The sequence below is a fragment of the Bos indicus x Bos taurus genome, chromosome 1 (assembly GCF_003369695.1).
Source record: "Bos indicus x Bos taurus breed Angus x Brahman F1 hybrid chromosome 1, Bos_hybrid_MaternalHap_v2.0, whole genome shotgun sequence".
Lineage (NCBI taxonomy): Eukaryota > Metazoa > Chordata > Mammalia > Artiodactyla > Bovidae > Bos > Bos indicus x Bos taurus.
In genome coordinates this window covers 116,688,265-116,704,953 of record NC_040076.1, presented here as the reverse complement: position 1 = coordinate 116,704,953, position 16,689 = coordinate 116,688,265, and the positions used below count along the sequence as shown (strand labels likewise).

General features: G+C 42.4%; 1 protein-coding gene across 1 annotated transcript in view; it reads right to left on the bottom strand.

Annotated features, from left to right (window-relative positions):
• Positions 1–5,926: 5,926 nt before the first annotated feature.
• Positions 5,927–16,689, bottom strand: part of MINDY4B (MINDY family member 4B) — a 42,761-nt gene continuing 31,998 nt past the window's right edge. The window contains exons 11-12 of the mRNA XM_027543577.1: positions 9,062–9,242; positions 5,927–6,767 (exon numbers count right to left, since the gene is read on the bottom strand). Coding sequence (XP_027399378.1) covers positions 6,625–6,767; positions 9,062–9,242 — 324 coding nt within the window. The 3' untranslated portion in view covers positions 5,927–6,624. The remainder of the gene's footprint in view (positions 6,768–9,061; positions 9,243–16,689) is intronic.

Here is a 16,689-nt window from a genome sequence, read left to right as displayed (position 1 = left end):
AATAGATTCTAATATAACAGAGTTTGAAAAGCACATTAGTGCAGTTTCCTTTTCCACATTGCAACGAACTTTTAAAGAAATAACTAACTGTAGAGTTTTGGTGTAGTATCAAAGAAGAATAACCACAAGGTTATTACATTTTCCATTGTTTTCCAGCTAAATATGTAAGACCAGATTTTCTTCATGTGTTTCAGCCTAAAAGCAAATCACAACAGATTGAAGTAAGAGGTAGATATGAGAATATATGGCCATCTCACATTAAGCTGGCCATTGACTAGATTTATGGAAATGTAAATAATGCCACTGTTTCCTTTGGAAAATATAGTTGTTTTTCATAAGATGGCTTCCCTTTGGCTCAGCTGGTTAAAACTCTGCCTGCAATGAGGAAGACCTAGGTTTGATTCCTGGGTTGGGAAGATCCCCTGGAGAAGGGAAAGGCTACCCACTCCAGTATTCTGGCCTGGAGAACTCCATGGACTGTATAGTCCATGGGGTTGCAAAGAGTGGGACACGACTGAGCGACTTTCACTTCACTTTCATAACCTATTATTTTAGTTAACATATAATAGCTTTATTATTGTTATTTAAAATGAATGAATAGATTTTTAAACAAATGTTCAGCTTTAATTTCTAACAGGATAAATATTAATAGAATAACCCTGATAAACAGGGTTGTTGATAATTTTTCAGAACATAAAAGGGTCCTGAGACTAAAAAATTTGAGAACCACTGTGCTAGGGGGTAGTCAGGCATTTTAACACATAATCATACAAATAAGTGTGTAATTATAACCCCCCACAGTGAGTGATAAAAAGTAGAACAAGGTGCTAAGAGAGGCAAATTGGGGGATATTAGATGGGAATCAGAGAAGGCAATGGCACCCCACTCGTGTCAGAGAAGGCCCGTCTGAGAAAGTGGATTTTAAGTAGACATCTGCAGAGTGAGATCAGGGTGAAGATCGTTGTTGGCACAGGGAAAAGCATATGCAGAGCCCCTCAACTGGGGGTGAGCTTGGCTTGGGTGAAAACATGGTGATGATCAGGAGTTGGGTATGAGATGAATCAGAAGCTAAATCCCACAGGCTCTTGGAGATCATGTTAAGACTTTTGGCCTTTTTGTCCAAGGTCAATAAAAATGGCTCTATCACATGATCAAAAGTCAAATTTTTAAAAGATAACTATTGTGTTGAAAAACAATTATTAATAGAAGGGGACAAAAAAGGTGAGGGTAACACCTGGGCAGCTGTTTAATAGTCCAGTGGTGTCTGCACCAAGAAGGTGGTGATGCAAATGGGGGTATTTTAGAGCTAACATTTACAGTTCTTGCCGTGCCTTACCCATCCGCTTTCTGCCCCCGTTGGAGTGGAAGAGAAAGGAAGACACCTACAAGAGCAGTACTACCTACCATGCTTAGTGACAGCGCTTCTAAGTATCACAAAGATTAATACCCATTATATCGTTTATAATTATTTGCTTTTTTTTTTTAACGTGGTACCTGAATTGACCACATTTACTTTGATAATTATTTTTGATGAGGAGATTGAAAAAGTCACTCTCATAGCACCACCTTGTGGACAGTGGTGAGACGTTTTTAAAATTGGGTTTGATAACTTAAAAAAAAAAGGACGTACCAAGTTCTCCTGAAAGTTTCCTAGTTATCAGCCACCCTGTGTCCTTCTTGGAAAGGGATGGGATATGAATGCATTCAACAGAATTAATTTCAGCCTTAAACCTCACGTAAGAGTTCAATCATGTCTGACTGTCTGCCACCCCATGGACTGTAGCCCGCCAGGCTCCTTTGTCCATGGGATTCTCCAAATAAGAATACTGGAGTGGTAGCCATGGCTGCCGTCTATGGGGTCTCACAGAGTTGGACACGACTGAAGTGACTTAGCAGCAGCAGCAGCAGCAGCCATTTCCTTCTCCAGGGATCTTCCTGACCCCCTTCTTTCTGGTTGAGTTTTGACATAAAGAGTCACTGAAAAGACCTTTTATTTAGATATCAGTTGAGGGTCACCTCCTGTGTCTCGGGCTGTTGCCTCTCTGCTTCTTTTCCAGGCTCATTGGAACTTACTTGACCGCTAACAATGGGATTCCTCTGGGCTCAGATTCAGGCCAGCTCTCTAAATAGTCTCCTCAGGCAAATTCCCTCCCTACCACCATCTTCCTCACCATCAGTGCCTCCCAAATGTATTTTTGTGGTTCAAACCTCTCCTGTGAGATCCATAACCTTATTTCTAACCCGCTATTCTACCTCTCCACGTGAATCATGGTTTCACATCCAAGACTGAACTTGGGATTTCTTCCCCTCCTAACCTGCTATTCTCTTAGTGTGTCTTAAAATTCAACGAAGGCACAAACATCCATCCAACTTTCAAACCTGGAACTAAGAAACTATTCCTGATGCCTCCTTCTCCTTCATGTTCTGCCCCGACCCACCCCCAGTGTCAACCTCTTGGCCTTGTCTGCTTTACCCACCAAGTCGTTTCTCTTGAGTGGCCCACTTCAGTCTGCCTTAACTGCCACTACTCTGTTCTGGTCATCTCTTGTCTAGATCCCTGCTGTAGTCTTCTAACTAGTCTCTATGTCCACTGTGGGCTCTCTCCACTCTCCACAGAGACATCTTCTCAGAACGCACATCTTCCCAGGCCACTTAATCTTCCAAGGCTGCCCATGCCTCCTCATCTACAATGCCTAGGGTGTGTCCTTCCCTGCCCCTCCAGCTGCTTCTCAGCCATGCTGCACCTCGCGTTCTGCAAATGGCAGTCCCACTGGTTCTCTGATTCTTGAACTCGTTGGAGGCAGGGATTGGCACCTGCTCGTCCCTCTGTCCCTCTCCTGCTTCTCACCACTTAGCCTCCCTACCTCAGTTTAATTGTCTGTTTCTCAGAGATGTCTTTCCCTGAACTTCCAGGCCTTTGTTACAAGCTATTGCATGCCATGAATCCTCTCCCTCTGAACACTTATCTCAGTTTTCAAGTTTCTATTCATCACAGTGGTTTCTTGATGAGTGCCTTCACCTCAGAAGACCTCCAGAGAGAAGAGGGCCTGTGGCTGGTGTTGCTCACTGTATCTCTCTAGCACCCAGGCGAGTGCCTGGTACATGGGGGATATTTAAAAAGTTCCCTGAATGAGTAAACAGTTGTGTCTCTAAGGCCTTGACAAGGCGATTACAACAGTCCACAGCGTATATCCATTGTCTGTGCTATTTTTCAGTTGCTAAGTCTTGTCTGACTCTTTGAGAACTCGTGAACTGTAGCCCGTCAGGTTCCTCTGTCCTCCACTATCTCCTGGAGTTTGCCCAGAATCATGTCCATTGAGTCAGTGATGCCATCTAAACATTTTGTCTTCTGCCACCCCTTTCTCCTTTTGCCTTCAATCTTTCCCACATTGATTTTCAATCTTGCCATATCCTCCTTGACTATGTCGCATTTACCTTGATTCATGGGCCTAACATTCCAAGTTCCTACGCAATATTGTTCTTTACAGCATCAGACTTTACTTTCACCACCAAACACATCCACAGCTGAGCATCATTCCCACTTTGGCCGTCACTTCATTCTTTCTGGAGCTGTTAGTAATTGCCCTCCACTCTTTCCCAGTAGCATATTGGACAACTTCCGAACTGTGGGAACTTGTCTTCCAGTGTCACATCTTTCTGCCTTTTCATACTGTCTGTGAGGTTCTCCAGGTGAGAGTGGTGGATGGGTTGCCACTCCCTCCTCCAGTGGACTACAGTTTGTCAGAACTCTTCACTAGGACCCGTCTGTCCTGGGTGGCCCTGCAAAGCATGGGTCGTAGCTTTCATTGAGTTACACGGTCTCTTTGCCATGTCAAAGCTGTGATCAATGAAGCGGATAGTTTGTGTTACTCACTCATAGATAAAATTAGGCTCAGGTGTAACTAAGGTTGCACACAGCCTGGAGATGACCAGGGAATTTCAGGCCTGCCTGGGACCTGGCTTGGTCCCACCTGGTCTTGTGACATTGGCGAACTTACACTTAACAAAATGATACATACATCTTTGCTAAAAACAAACAGTAATTTTGAGGGACAAACCAAAAGGATTTGCCATCTCCACAGGGACATGGTCTCACTAAAGAGATACTCAGTTTAGTAATTATTCAGAAAAATTATCATCTGACAGAGCAAATAGCGTTTTCCTGCTTCATGTTTTAGAAGCTGACAAGACAATTAAAGTCATTTATCTCAAAACACAGAGAGTTCAAAGGTGAACTGATGGTCCTAGGAAATTTCTAGCTACTTAAAAAAAAACATGTTTCCACCTTACCAAAAAAATTAAAATATTATTTATAAGATGAAATAAACACTCATTTCACTGAACATTGACATACAAAGTAATTAATACCTTTCTGTGTCAAAATGATTATACGACTATATATAAAACATGTTCTTAATATTTATTATTTTGCTTATTAATAAGTTTGTTCCAGGAATAATAAGACAATATAACAGCTTGTAAAATATGGTAAAATACATAAATTATAAATGAATTTCCCAATGACTCAGTGGTAAAGATACTGCCTGCCAGTACAGGAGACACAGGAGACACGAGTTTGATCCCTGGGTCAGGAGGATACTCTTGAGGAGGAAATGGCAATCTGATCGACTATTCTTGCCTGAAAATCCCATGGACAGAGGAGCCTGGCAGGCTACAGCCCATGGAGTTCTAAAGAGTCGGATAAAACTGAGCATGCACACATAAATCAATTAAGAATCCAAAGAAAAATAGAGTAGAAATAGAAAGTAGATTCAGATATGAGGCCAATTGAAAAAGCACCTTTTGTAAGGACTAATACACTGCCAGGCAACACTGCCACATCACAGTCTACACCACACTCATCCTGCCCCTTTTCCTTCTGTAGAGTTCTGATTATGTCCTGGCTCTGAGACTTCTGTGCTTAGGCCTGGAGGAGAACCACAGTTGACCTAGGAGAGTCACGTGGATCCCTAACTGGCTCATTCTTGTTAGAGAGGAATGTCCTCACTGTGTGAGACACTTTTAGTGAGCTCTCTTACTTGTGGCTGGGAGCTTTCTGACCGATATACTTGCTATGGTTCTCATTAGGCTCTAAGTTTTCCAGTAGTCCACACTGAAAGGGAGATTTAATTAGAAATAAGTCAGTGTTCATAAAACCGAAACAGGCCTGCACCTCAGAAAAGCACAATATTGCTAAGACCAAGAAATATGCTGAGAATCTATCAGGATCCACTCATTTGTCTGATGTATTTAAAATCCCAAATAGAAGCATCAATGATAAGGATACTGAAATCAGCAATCGAAGCCAAATTGGCTTTCTCTTTTGACATAATTTATGATTCACCTTGAAGTTTCATTTTCTACATGCTTCTTAAGTTAAAACATTGTTCTTGGGGCCAAAAGAAAATGCATTTAGCAAATTAATTTGGACAATGGGTGCAGAAAAGTTGTTCTTTGCAAACTAAAGTTTGGCTTGTGAATAAGAAACCCTATATCTGTGAGTCAGTAGACCAGTGGGGTGGCTAGGAGAAAGGTCTAAATGGTTCCCATGGGCTTCTTTTAGAAAGAATATGTATCTTGCTCTGTGTATTTCTTCAGAAAAAGTGTAGGCATTCAACAGAACAGGGAAAGGTCAAGTTCTAAAAAGAATTGTTTTCCCCTTTGAACATTGACAGAAGGAGAGATTTTACTTTTGTATATAATTTTATTTCATTTAGGAATCAGGCTTCTCCGTGTATGTTTGTCCATTTGTATATTTATATCCAGGGGCTTCCCAGATGACTCAGGGTAAAGAATCCATCTGCCAATGCAGGAGACATGGGTTTGATGCTTGGGTCAGGAAGATTCTCTGGAGAAGGAAATGGCAACCCAGTCCAGTAATCTTGCCTGGAAAATCCCATGGATAGAGGAGCCTGGCCGCCTACAGTCCATGGGGTCGCAAAGAGCTGGACCTGACTGAGCACACACCCATTATTTACATTCAACTTATAAAGAAATTAAGCAATCATAGCACTGATGGAAAGAATGTCTCCTGTGTGCTCACAGGATGGTTTGCACCCACAGCCAACTACAATAGCCAGCCTACCAGGAATAGCCCCCGCTTCAATCCCATTTACTATTTTAATGACAAGAACTTGCTAATGTGGGCACTTTGAAATGTAACCTTGGAAAGGAATGCTCTTCATACCAGGAAATCTTTGAGAAGGCTTGAGTTCTTGCCATAACTAAAAATCTAATGATTTATTACTGATGACTTCATCCCCAAATGAAAGCTAGCTCCCTCCTTCTGTAATCCCCAGGGAGAATCACACTGAGGAGAGAGGAATTTGGAAATAACATGAAGGAAAGAGACTTCAGTTTTTCTTTTGAATAAAAATGAGGAACCCGTTTATATGAGCATAAAGGATACGACTTCCAGACCCTGAAGTAAGGGTTCTGTGTCTCCAAAAATACCAATAGCAACTGCAGAGAGTTCATAGAGACAAAAGAAAAAACATACTGCTTATGGGAGTGTTTTGGGTGGGGTTTCTGAATAAGGAACATAAAATGGTCTTCCCCAAGTTAGGCTTTTGTGTCCCCATAGTACTGATGCTTCAGACTTCATTGTACATCTTGGCTTCCTCTTTAGAAAAAGGGAATAGATCCATTCCAATTGATGGTGGCATCTCTCCACTTGGTTCTGATCACCATCTCCAGTGGGGAAAACCGTCTTCCTGGTCTGTGTTCATCTTCGTGTTGGACGCTTTCCCAGTGATGGGAGTGAGTGTCTGAGGAAGGAATAGCCAACATTTAGACCCCAGCATTTGATAGTATATTGAAAAGCAGAGACATTACTTTGCCAACAAAGGTCCATCTAGTCAAGGCTATGGTTTTTCCAGTGGTCATGTATGGATGCGAGAGTTGGACTGTGAAGAAAGCTGAGCACCGAAGAATTGATGCTTTTGAACTGTGGTGTTGGAGAAGACTCTTGAGAGTCCCTTGGACTGCAAGGAGATCTAACCAGTCCATTCTGAAGGAGATCAGCCCTGGGATTTCTTTGGAAGGAATGATGCTAAAGCTGAAACTCCAGTACTTTGGCCACCTCATGTGAAGAGTTGACTCATTGGAAAAGACTCTGATGCTGGGAGGGATCAGATGCTGGGAGGGAGGCAGGAGGAGAAGGGGACGACAGAGGATGAGATGTCTGGATGGCATCACTGACTCGATGAACGTGAGTCTGAGTGAACTCCAGGAGTTGGTGATGGACAGGGAGGCCTGGCGTGCTGCGATTCATGGGGTTGCAAAGAGTCGGACACGACTGAGCGACTGAACTGAACTGAACTATGTATACCATTTCAGAAGAAGCCAGGAAGGAAGGAAAATAGGATGAGTGGGCAGGAGTTGGGCTCAGCAAGCTGTGTTCCTAGAAGTGAGTGAGCTGATGGGGATTCAAGTGGATGGTGTGTACATATGCCCCACACAAGACATGTCCATGATAGTCTGGGTTGTTGTAGATTTTGAAAACTCAGTATTGATGTCATGTAATGGTGTGGTCCCGCACCGTGATGGAACACATAGAGTTAGACGTATCAATAAATCACTGAATGTTGTCAGGAAAAAATAAGAAAGAGAGAGCTTCTCAATGCTAAGAGTACATTTGCATTTGGGGGTGAAGTGCGAGTATTCTCGTGAGGTGGTCTAGAACTGAGTTCAAGGCCCAAGTTTGTCGCAGATGACCTTTGGGAAGGTACTTAGTATCTCTCAACCTCATCCATTAGAAATCATTTTTTGGCCACTTCAGTTTCCTCTGTGTAAAATAAGCATCATAGTGTCTACTTTAGATGACTGTTAGGAGGATTTAATGGAATAATGTATGTAAGGCTTTCAACACAGTGCCTGGAACACAATGCTTGCTATGTGTGTGAGCTAAAAAAAAAAAAAAAATCCCAGTGCTTTCCTCAAAGAAGAGAGTAAAGTAGAAGCAATAATAGTAGAAAAGTAGAAACAATAAATATCTTAAGAAATGTATTGGCAATATCCCACTAAATGAAATGGGTGTGTATATATATAATATACATTTTTCTGGGGTCATATATACACACACACACACACACACACACACACACACACACGCACACATATATATATGTATGTATTGGGCTTGCCTGGTGGCTCAGATGGTAAAGAATCCACCTGCAATGAGGGAGACCTGGGTTCGATCCCTGGGTTGGGAAGATGCCCTGAAGGAGGGCATGGCAACTCACTTCAGTATTCTTGCCTGGAGAATCCCATGGACAGAGGAGCCTGGCAGACTACAGTCTATGAGGTTGCAAAGAATTGGACATGACTGAGAGACTAAGCACATGTATGTGTATACACATACACACAAATATAAATTTCTCATAATTAAAGAAAAAGAATTAGGAGCTACATAGACAAAGCAGTCACTAAAATACTCTTCTAGATGCAGTCATAATAATGAAAAGTTGCCTAAAGCCAGACCTGTGATACTAAAGGCAAAGAGTCAGACACCAAATCAGCAAGGCTCCATGCATGGTGCCTTGGTAGCAAATACGGGCTCCTGGTTTCATCATGTTTATTCCCTTGTCCAAAAGGCTAGTGTTTTAAGACAGCTTAAGGTTAATCTTTTTTCTTCGTGTTTTGTTTTTTTTTTTAAACATGGTGGGAATTGGAATGAAATGGCTTATATGATCACACTGGAACCTCTGCCAAGACTGTGCCTTCTTGCTTTCCTAGTGTCTGGTATATGCCTGGTGCTTAGTAGGCCTCAAAAATGCTTTTTGAACTGATCTGAATACAAATGCACTCTCAGTTTAGTTACTGTGTTCTGGGATGATCAGTCATCTGATACTCTATCTTGGGATTAGAATTCATCAGTTGGAACCCCAAGATTACAATGCTTAGGTTAGACCCATGACGTTGAAGCCTAGGTTTCATTTTAGAGATCAGGCCTCCACATCTTCCTGCAGAGCTAGCCCAAGCGTCCACACAGCTGTAAACCAGCACAGCCTCGGCTCTCTGAGCACATTAAGCTGAGAGCACTGGGGTCTGGAGTGCTCACCTATGGTAAGGTGCGCAGGCTTTTTCTGTGCAGGCTGGCCACTGTAGAAGTACAGATCAAAGAGGCGCTCCACTTTCCAGTCTGATAAGAGCTGCCTGTTTGTGCTAAACAGGACACTGTAATTTCCGTTGATGTTGCACAGCCAGACAGGTAACTTGGGAGTCTTCAGCATGCTGCCCACCTGCAAGAGGAGAGAGGACCGCAGATGAACATTAGATTTGGCTGCCTACGAGAGAACACATGTCACCAGGATCAAAAAGCAGCTCGGGGACTTCTCTGGTGGTCCGGTGGTTAAGACTTTGCCTTCCAATGCAGGGGGTGTGGGTTTGATCCCTGGTAAGGGGGAGCTAAGATCCCACATGCCTCATAGCCAAAAAACAAAAACATAAAAACCAGAAGTAGTATTGTGACAAATTCAATAAAGGCTTAAAAAAAATTTTTTTTAAAGCAGCTCAGAGACTTGGCATTGCGCTTGTAGCTGGGCAGGGCACTGTGCATGGAGGAAGATTTCAAACAAAGGCTTTCTTGTAAATGAATTTGCATTTATGAATGGTGTGGTGGTGATGTTCCAGTTTTTCTCTTCATGGATTTTATTTTAAAACATTTTGAGGGTGGGCTTACGGAGCTGGTGGAACCATCTCAGTTTGGTTTGTTAGTGAGGTGGAGAATAAGTAGACTGAAATAGAAGTGTAGGAATGGAATATGAGAACTTGAACTGGTCTTTTTGTTGACTAGTGTACTTATTTCTGTTCCCAAGATAGGACAGTATTTCATTCAGCAGGTGGTCATTCTGGCAGCACTAACCATTTAGATCCTAGGAAAAAGAGCCTAGAATATGGAAAGAGAGGATATTTTGAATACAGAAAAAAGCTTCTGGGAAATGAGTGGAACGCACACAAACACTCTCACAGATGTACACATAACTGCGTGTTAATATGTAGATCAATTGTGAAGATGTACTTACAGCTGAATGTACTAGTTCAGTATTACGCATAATATTAAGTTCACTGTTTTTAAAAAATTATTTGTTTTTGGTTGTGCTGGATTTTTGTTGCTGTGTGGGCTTCACCCCAGTTGCGGCAGGTGTGGGCTCCTGTCTAGTTGTGATGCATGTCTTCTCTTTGTGGTGGCTTCTCATGGAGCAGAGGCTATCGGGGACATGAGCTTCAGTGGTCGCAGCCCCTGGACTCTAGAGCACAGGCTCAATAGTTGTGGTGCACGGGCTTAGTTGTTCTGTGGCATGTGGGGTCTTTCTAGATCAAGGGTCAAACCTGTATCTCCTGCATAGGCAGGTGGATTCTTTCCAGTGAGTCACCAGGGAAGCCTAAGTTCAATGTCTTAATCAGCTTGTTTTCTGGTTTTTCCAGGCAATCCAGGCCTTGAATTCTCAGGCCAGTGAATTAGATTCACCAAAGCACCACTCAGGAAGGCTCACTAGTAAAGGATCCTGCATACTCCAGTAACCCCTGAGGTTCGTTGTTGCTGTTCAGTCACTAAGTCATGTCCAATTCTTTGCGACCCCATGGACTGCAGCACGCCAGACTTCCCTGTCCTTCACTATCTCCCAGTTTGCTCAAACTCATGTCCATCGAATCAGTGATACTACCTAAACATATCATGCTCTGTCATTGGCTTCTCCTCTTGCCCTCAATCTTTCCCAGCATCAGGGTCTTTTCCAATGAGTCAGCTCTTTGCATGGCCAAAGTATTGGAGCTTCAGGATCAGTTCTTCCAATGAATAGTCAGGGTTGATTTCCTTTGGGATTGACTGGTTTGATCTCTTTGCAGTCCAAACACATGAGGGAATCAGGATTATAGTGTTTTTCTTGATGATATCTCCCATTTTGTTTAAAGAGTCAGGGAAGCACAAATTTTTTTTTAATGCCATTGAAACTCATTAATGTTTTTTAAAAAACATTAAAAAAAAACATGTAAAGAGATTAACGTGAGCTACATGGAAACCCCCATCATTTCCCAAGATGCTAGGGAGAGCTCTGGACCCTCAGCTGTGGCATATCTTCCCATAACAGAAGGATTCAATTCTGTTTCTTTTCTTCTTGGTCTTCAGAGTTGTACTGTGTGTTCAGGAACAAATTCTGTTGCATGGAAAATCCAGTTTTGAAAAAAAATGACTGCGTGTTTTGTCAACCCAAGTATTAAAGGCTAGTAACTTGACATTTTGATTTCTCAATCATTCTATTCAAATCCCTTCTTTCTCCTAGAGTTGAAATTCTTCAGTTGTGGGTGAATCAGAGGTGCTTTTGTGTTTAAACTTTACTCTTCAGCTACTGGAGAAAAATTATACTACTGTGTTTAAAAGAAATGACCTAGGTTTTAGCTGATAGTTGAAAAAAGGGGTGTAGGCCCAGCACCCCAGTCTGGACATGCTCATAGTGGGCATGCTCATCTGCTCACATCAACACCAGCCCTCCCTGGACTGAGTATAACATGAGTATAATACACCAAACTTGGGGCAAGTCACCCACTGGCTACATTGGAAATAAAACACAGAGGATGTGCCATTGAAGCAACCCCATGTATTTACATCCCAGAGTCCACCCCCTACATTCCAAAGAACATCGTCACCATTCACTAGTTATAAAATAAGCTCTTTCTTAGGCCTTCTTGTGATAGTACTAAGGTTATGTATAATCAAAATACGATCCTCAGGACTTGGAATTATTAAGTTTGAAAATATGGATAAACTAATTAGGAAACTGAGGGCTGTTTGTAATAAAGTGCCACTGCATTTTAACTCCAGATGCATATTCTGGCTGATTTTAAATCAGTGAAAGTTCCTGTAAATGATGTGTGGGTGGATGTAATTGACTGTAGACATACATGATATTGTTTCACAAAATCTTTGTGACGTTGGCAAAATTCAACTGGAGCTCAGATTCATACTCTGTAAGGTGTGGCCACTGCACTGTTGTGATTTTATGCAACAATGCAACAGTTTTCTCTCCTGAACTCAAAGCTACTCATGATCTTATTAAAGTAGGAGGAAAACGAAGGAGTCATAAATATAGCAATCTCCAGCACTCAAAGTGACCATTCAGAGACCCTACACTGAGTAGGCAGAGTCCCACTTGCCCTGAGAGATTCTGGTCAAGAGAAATATGTCTGTCACAGCACTTTAGGTTTTAACTCCAAGAGGTGAGCCTCAGGTTACAGCTTAGAACATGCTTGGTTTAAAGGGAGTTCTGCAGAACCAAAACTGAGTACCTCCCAACTGAACCCAGTCAAATATCAAAGCCCTTTCCTCAGTGCACCATGGAATCTGTTTGACTGGCATCTTCAGTTAAGAATTTGTATTGCTTTGGGATAGACACAATTTATCAGCTAACCTCCCCATGAAAGAGAATTCTAAGTATGTTTTACTGGTGAGATGTCATCAATGCAGAATTTGTGCATGTTGCCTCATGTTGCCATGGTAAAAAGGAAATTAAATTGTGATAGAGTGGTGCTATAAATAAAATACCTTTCTCCTTAAATTCACTCATTGTGTAATAAGCCCAGTCAGTTCAGCCTTCCATGCGGCAATCAAACCTTCCATAGCAGGTGTCATTGAAGGTAAAGTTACAAAGATAGGAAGAAGGGACAAATTCTAAGCACCAGAGAGTGAGGATCCATCTGTCCGTGTGGTGGCTTAAGTGGTAAAGAATCCGCCTGCCAATGCAGGAGACCTGATTCGATCCTTGAGTCAGGGAAGAGGAGCCTGGAAAATCCCATACACAGAGGAACCTGGTGAGCTACAGTCCATGGGGTTGCAAGAAGTCGGACCTGACAGTGACTGAGCACTGAGACTGAGCCGTAGGCCGGCTCCAGAACAACGGCTCTTGGAATGCGCCTCTGCATAAGGAGCTTGATGTGGAAGTCCCAGGGCCCCCATCCGGCGATCTGATTGGGAGAAAGTTGTGGAAATGTGCTTTCTTCGCTGATTCCTGGTGACAACTCACATGCGTGGCTCTTCACAGTCTGGCTCTCATCTCTGCCACCCGGAACACGAGTTGATGTAATTTCTCTTAGCCAGTTTGCAGGGGTGTTGTCATGTTTTCCAGGCGCTACCCCAGCGACTCAGGGGTAGAGAACAGTGGGTGGAGCTTCATCTGGTACTTTGAGTGTTGGATTTCTTCCTGTCAGTCTCTTTAAAGGGAAAAATGTAAAGAGGGAAGAAGGTAGGACTCAGATGGTGATGTGCTCTGCCAGGGTTGTCGGGGGAATAATTCCAGCAAGACCTAAATGGCTTCCGTTCCTTCTAAAAATCAGAGTTGATTTTTCTTCTCGGTGGCAGGTGTGAAGATAATGTGAACCTCCTGAGGTTTTCCAGATGGTGTTAGACTCAAACTACTTTATGTTCTCACTTAGGTATTGGAACCACACACTCAAACCTGTATCTTCAAATAGAAAAGTGATGGGAGGCTTCAAAATAGTGCCTCTTCTTGCGGGGAGCTGGCTGTGTGCTGCAGGAACTGTCAGTCTGGTGGGTTCTGGGGGGCTTGCATGTCATCTAATGAGAGCTCCTTTTTTTGTTTTTTTTTTTAATCTCACCTACTGGGCTGTGACATTGGGACTGAAAGACGTGCGTTTTTGCAATCTCTGCAATTTTATCACTGAGTTAGAAGAGATTCACTTAGGGAAGACAGATGCAGTGGCGGATGAGGGGGTTTCACAGCGACAGCAGGTTCTGCCAAGCAGCACATTGATTTTCTTTTGAACTCAGAAAACTTCTTATATTAGGTTTCTCTTACCAATGCTTACATATAATCTTCCAATTTAGAACGCCCACCCGAGGCAGGGACTCGAGGCAGGAGTCCCTAAATACCCCAAAAAATGCTTATGTGCGAGCTAAGTCACTTCAGTCATATCCGACTCTTTCTGACCATGTGGACTTTAGCCCACCATGCTCCTCTGTCCATGGGATTCTCCAGACAAGAATACTGGAGTGGGTTGCCATGCCCTTCTTCAGAGGATCTTCCCGACCCAGGGATTGAACCTGCGTCTCTTATGTCTCCTGCATTAGCAGGCGGGTTCTTACCACTTAGCACCAATACCTATATGCATTTGGCATATCCATGTGCAGAGTCACCATGCCTCAGAGCAGAAAGGGAAGGGAGTGACTGTGAGGTCCTCAATCCAGTGATGCTTAAAGCACTGCCCTCGAACCACATCTGGTTCTTTTTTGAGCAAACAGCTGTGCTGCAAGAAGTCTTATGATTGAAGGTTATGAAATATTAGATATCTGTATGCACTGCCATCAGATGAGTCTTCTGGTTAGCACATCTCTGAGCACCACTGAGCTTGTCCTCCTAGCATATAGTGACAGACACAGTCCGCCAAACACACAGATACTTGAAAGGGTGTGTGCCACCAGTACTTGCGGATCACAATCAACTCACACTCACCACTGCTTTAACCTAGTAGTCAGTGGATAAAGTTTTAGATATTGAGTACAACCACCATGCATTGTAAGACCGAGCCATGATTTTGCCATTATCTAACCATTTGCAGTTCAGCATTAGAGGATCTGTAATTTGTTGTTTGGTCACTTAGTCGTGTCCGACTCTTTGCGACCCCATGGACTGCAGCATGCCAGACTTCCCTGTCCTTCACGATCTCCCAGAGTTTTCTCAAACTCATGTCCATTGAGTCAATGATGCCATCCAACCATCTCATCCTCTGTCCCCCCCTTCTCCTCCTGTCCCTGGTCTTTACTTTGGCCACCTGATGCAGAGAGCTGACTCATTGGAAAAGACCCTGATGCTGAGGAGATTGAGGGCAGGATCTGTAATAGATCTTATATAATACAAATATACATGTCTATGTCAATATGTTGATGTGATTGATTACAGAAACACCTCTGAAAGATATCTTACCCAGAACAAATGTTTTGTATTTACCACTTTATCAGAAACAAGTAGAGATGATCATGACAGGCAGTGGGCTGAAAGTGCCTTGGAACACATATAGATCTGGGCTCAGAATCCTGGCCCTGACACCTCCTTAGTTGGTGGCCTTCTTACACTTTCTCAGTCTGGGATTTCTCATCTCTGAAACAAACAGCTAGTGGGAAGCTACTGTGTAGTTCAGGGAGCTCAGCCCTCTGCGATGACCTAGAGGGGTGGGATGGGGGCAGGGGAGGAAAGGTCAAGGGGGAGGGGAAATATGTACATATATGGCTGTTTCACTTCATTGTACAACACTGTAAAGCAACTATACTCCCAATAAAAAGAAATAGAATGAATGATCACACAACAGCCCCTGTACTTGAACTAACACTGATTGTAACTCTGAGTGGAAATGAGGGTTAAATGAAAGAAGATATCATTACCAGTGACTTGGAGAGAGCCCAGCACACAGTATGTGCTCTGCACAAGTGGCTGTTAGACTATAATGACTAAATGAGCTTTAAAAAATACCGTCTTCAGGAGTGATTGAGCTTTAAAAAATACTTTAATTGCCAGCTTCGGAAGTGATGGGAAAATATAAAATTCTTATAGATATAAAATCATTATCTACAAAAATTATTTTGATACTATTTGGTGAGTTATAGATTGCTTTTTTCCCAGAATATAATGAGCTGCTATAGAAAGAATAAAAAAGCACCTTCAGGTTAAATAAACTTTATATGTATGTATGTAGATGCCTAACAGAGTCATATATCTCAGCAGTTCAAGTAAAACTACCTGCCAGCCTGTATTTGCTCTTTAATACATTTGTTCTGAAACCAAACTTCAAGTGCATGTCAGAGACAACATAATAAACATCCTCTGGGTTTCAAGCCATTAGTGTACAATTTCAGGCAATTTTCACTGAGGGCAGGATTCATAGGCATCTCCCTGGGGAGAGAACACTGACTCTAAGAAGGGAAAATGAAAAGCCACATTAGTCACTTTTTGAAAAGATGGAAGCTTTGTAGATGTGATTTTTATGTAGATTTTAAAGCTAACCCAGTGTCTCACCATCCTTTGCCCTACTTCCAGTTTGTGAGCAGGCATCTGGATGGTGGTCCTGAGGTCGGCTACATTTTGCCCTCTTCCCAGCAAGAAAGCTTTTGCTTTTTTTTTTTTTTTAAACCTTAGACCTTGGCCTCTTGATGGAATTTAAGGTCCCAACAAATATCCACTTTATTACTGGAGGATATTTTAGGCTCTGCAGGTAATTTTCTTTAGAGCATGACTTAGCAGTGCTGTTGGTCCTAGCTGACTTGTATTGAAAGGTATGTGATCCGCGGAAAATGGTAGCACTGGATTGCCATGAATTCTTGCTTCTCTGAATCTCTCTCTCTTTTTCTCTCAATCTCACTTTCTTTGGGGCTGGGGTGCATAGCCTTTGATACAGTCCTTTTTCTCAGAGAAGCTTAGTCACAAGCTGCTGTTTAATTTTAAGGTTTAGCAAATGCATGTTTAACTTTAAAGTTTGAAACTTGCCCCTAACACCTTGGTAAAAAGGAATGGAAAGCTGTCAACATTTCTCATACTTGAAGGAAATATCAGTATTGAAAGAAGATACTCTTTGTTGTAATTTCACTTGAAATGATAGTTTTCTAATTCTGTATACCATGGATTTAATCAGTTAAGTCTAACGAGATTCTCCCCCACACACACCTTTTTTAGAGCAGTGATTCAG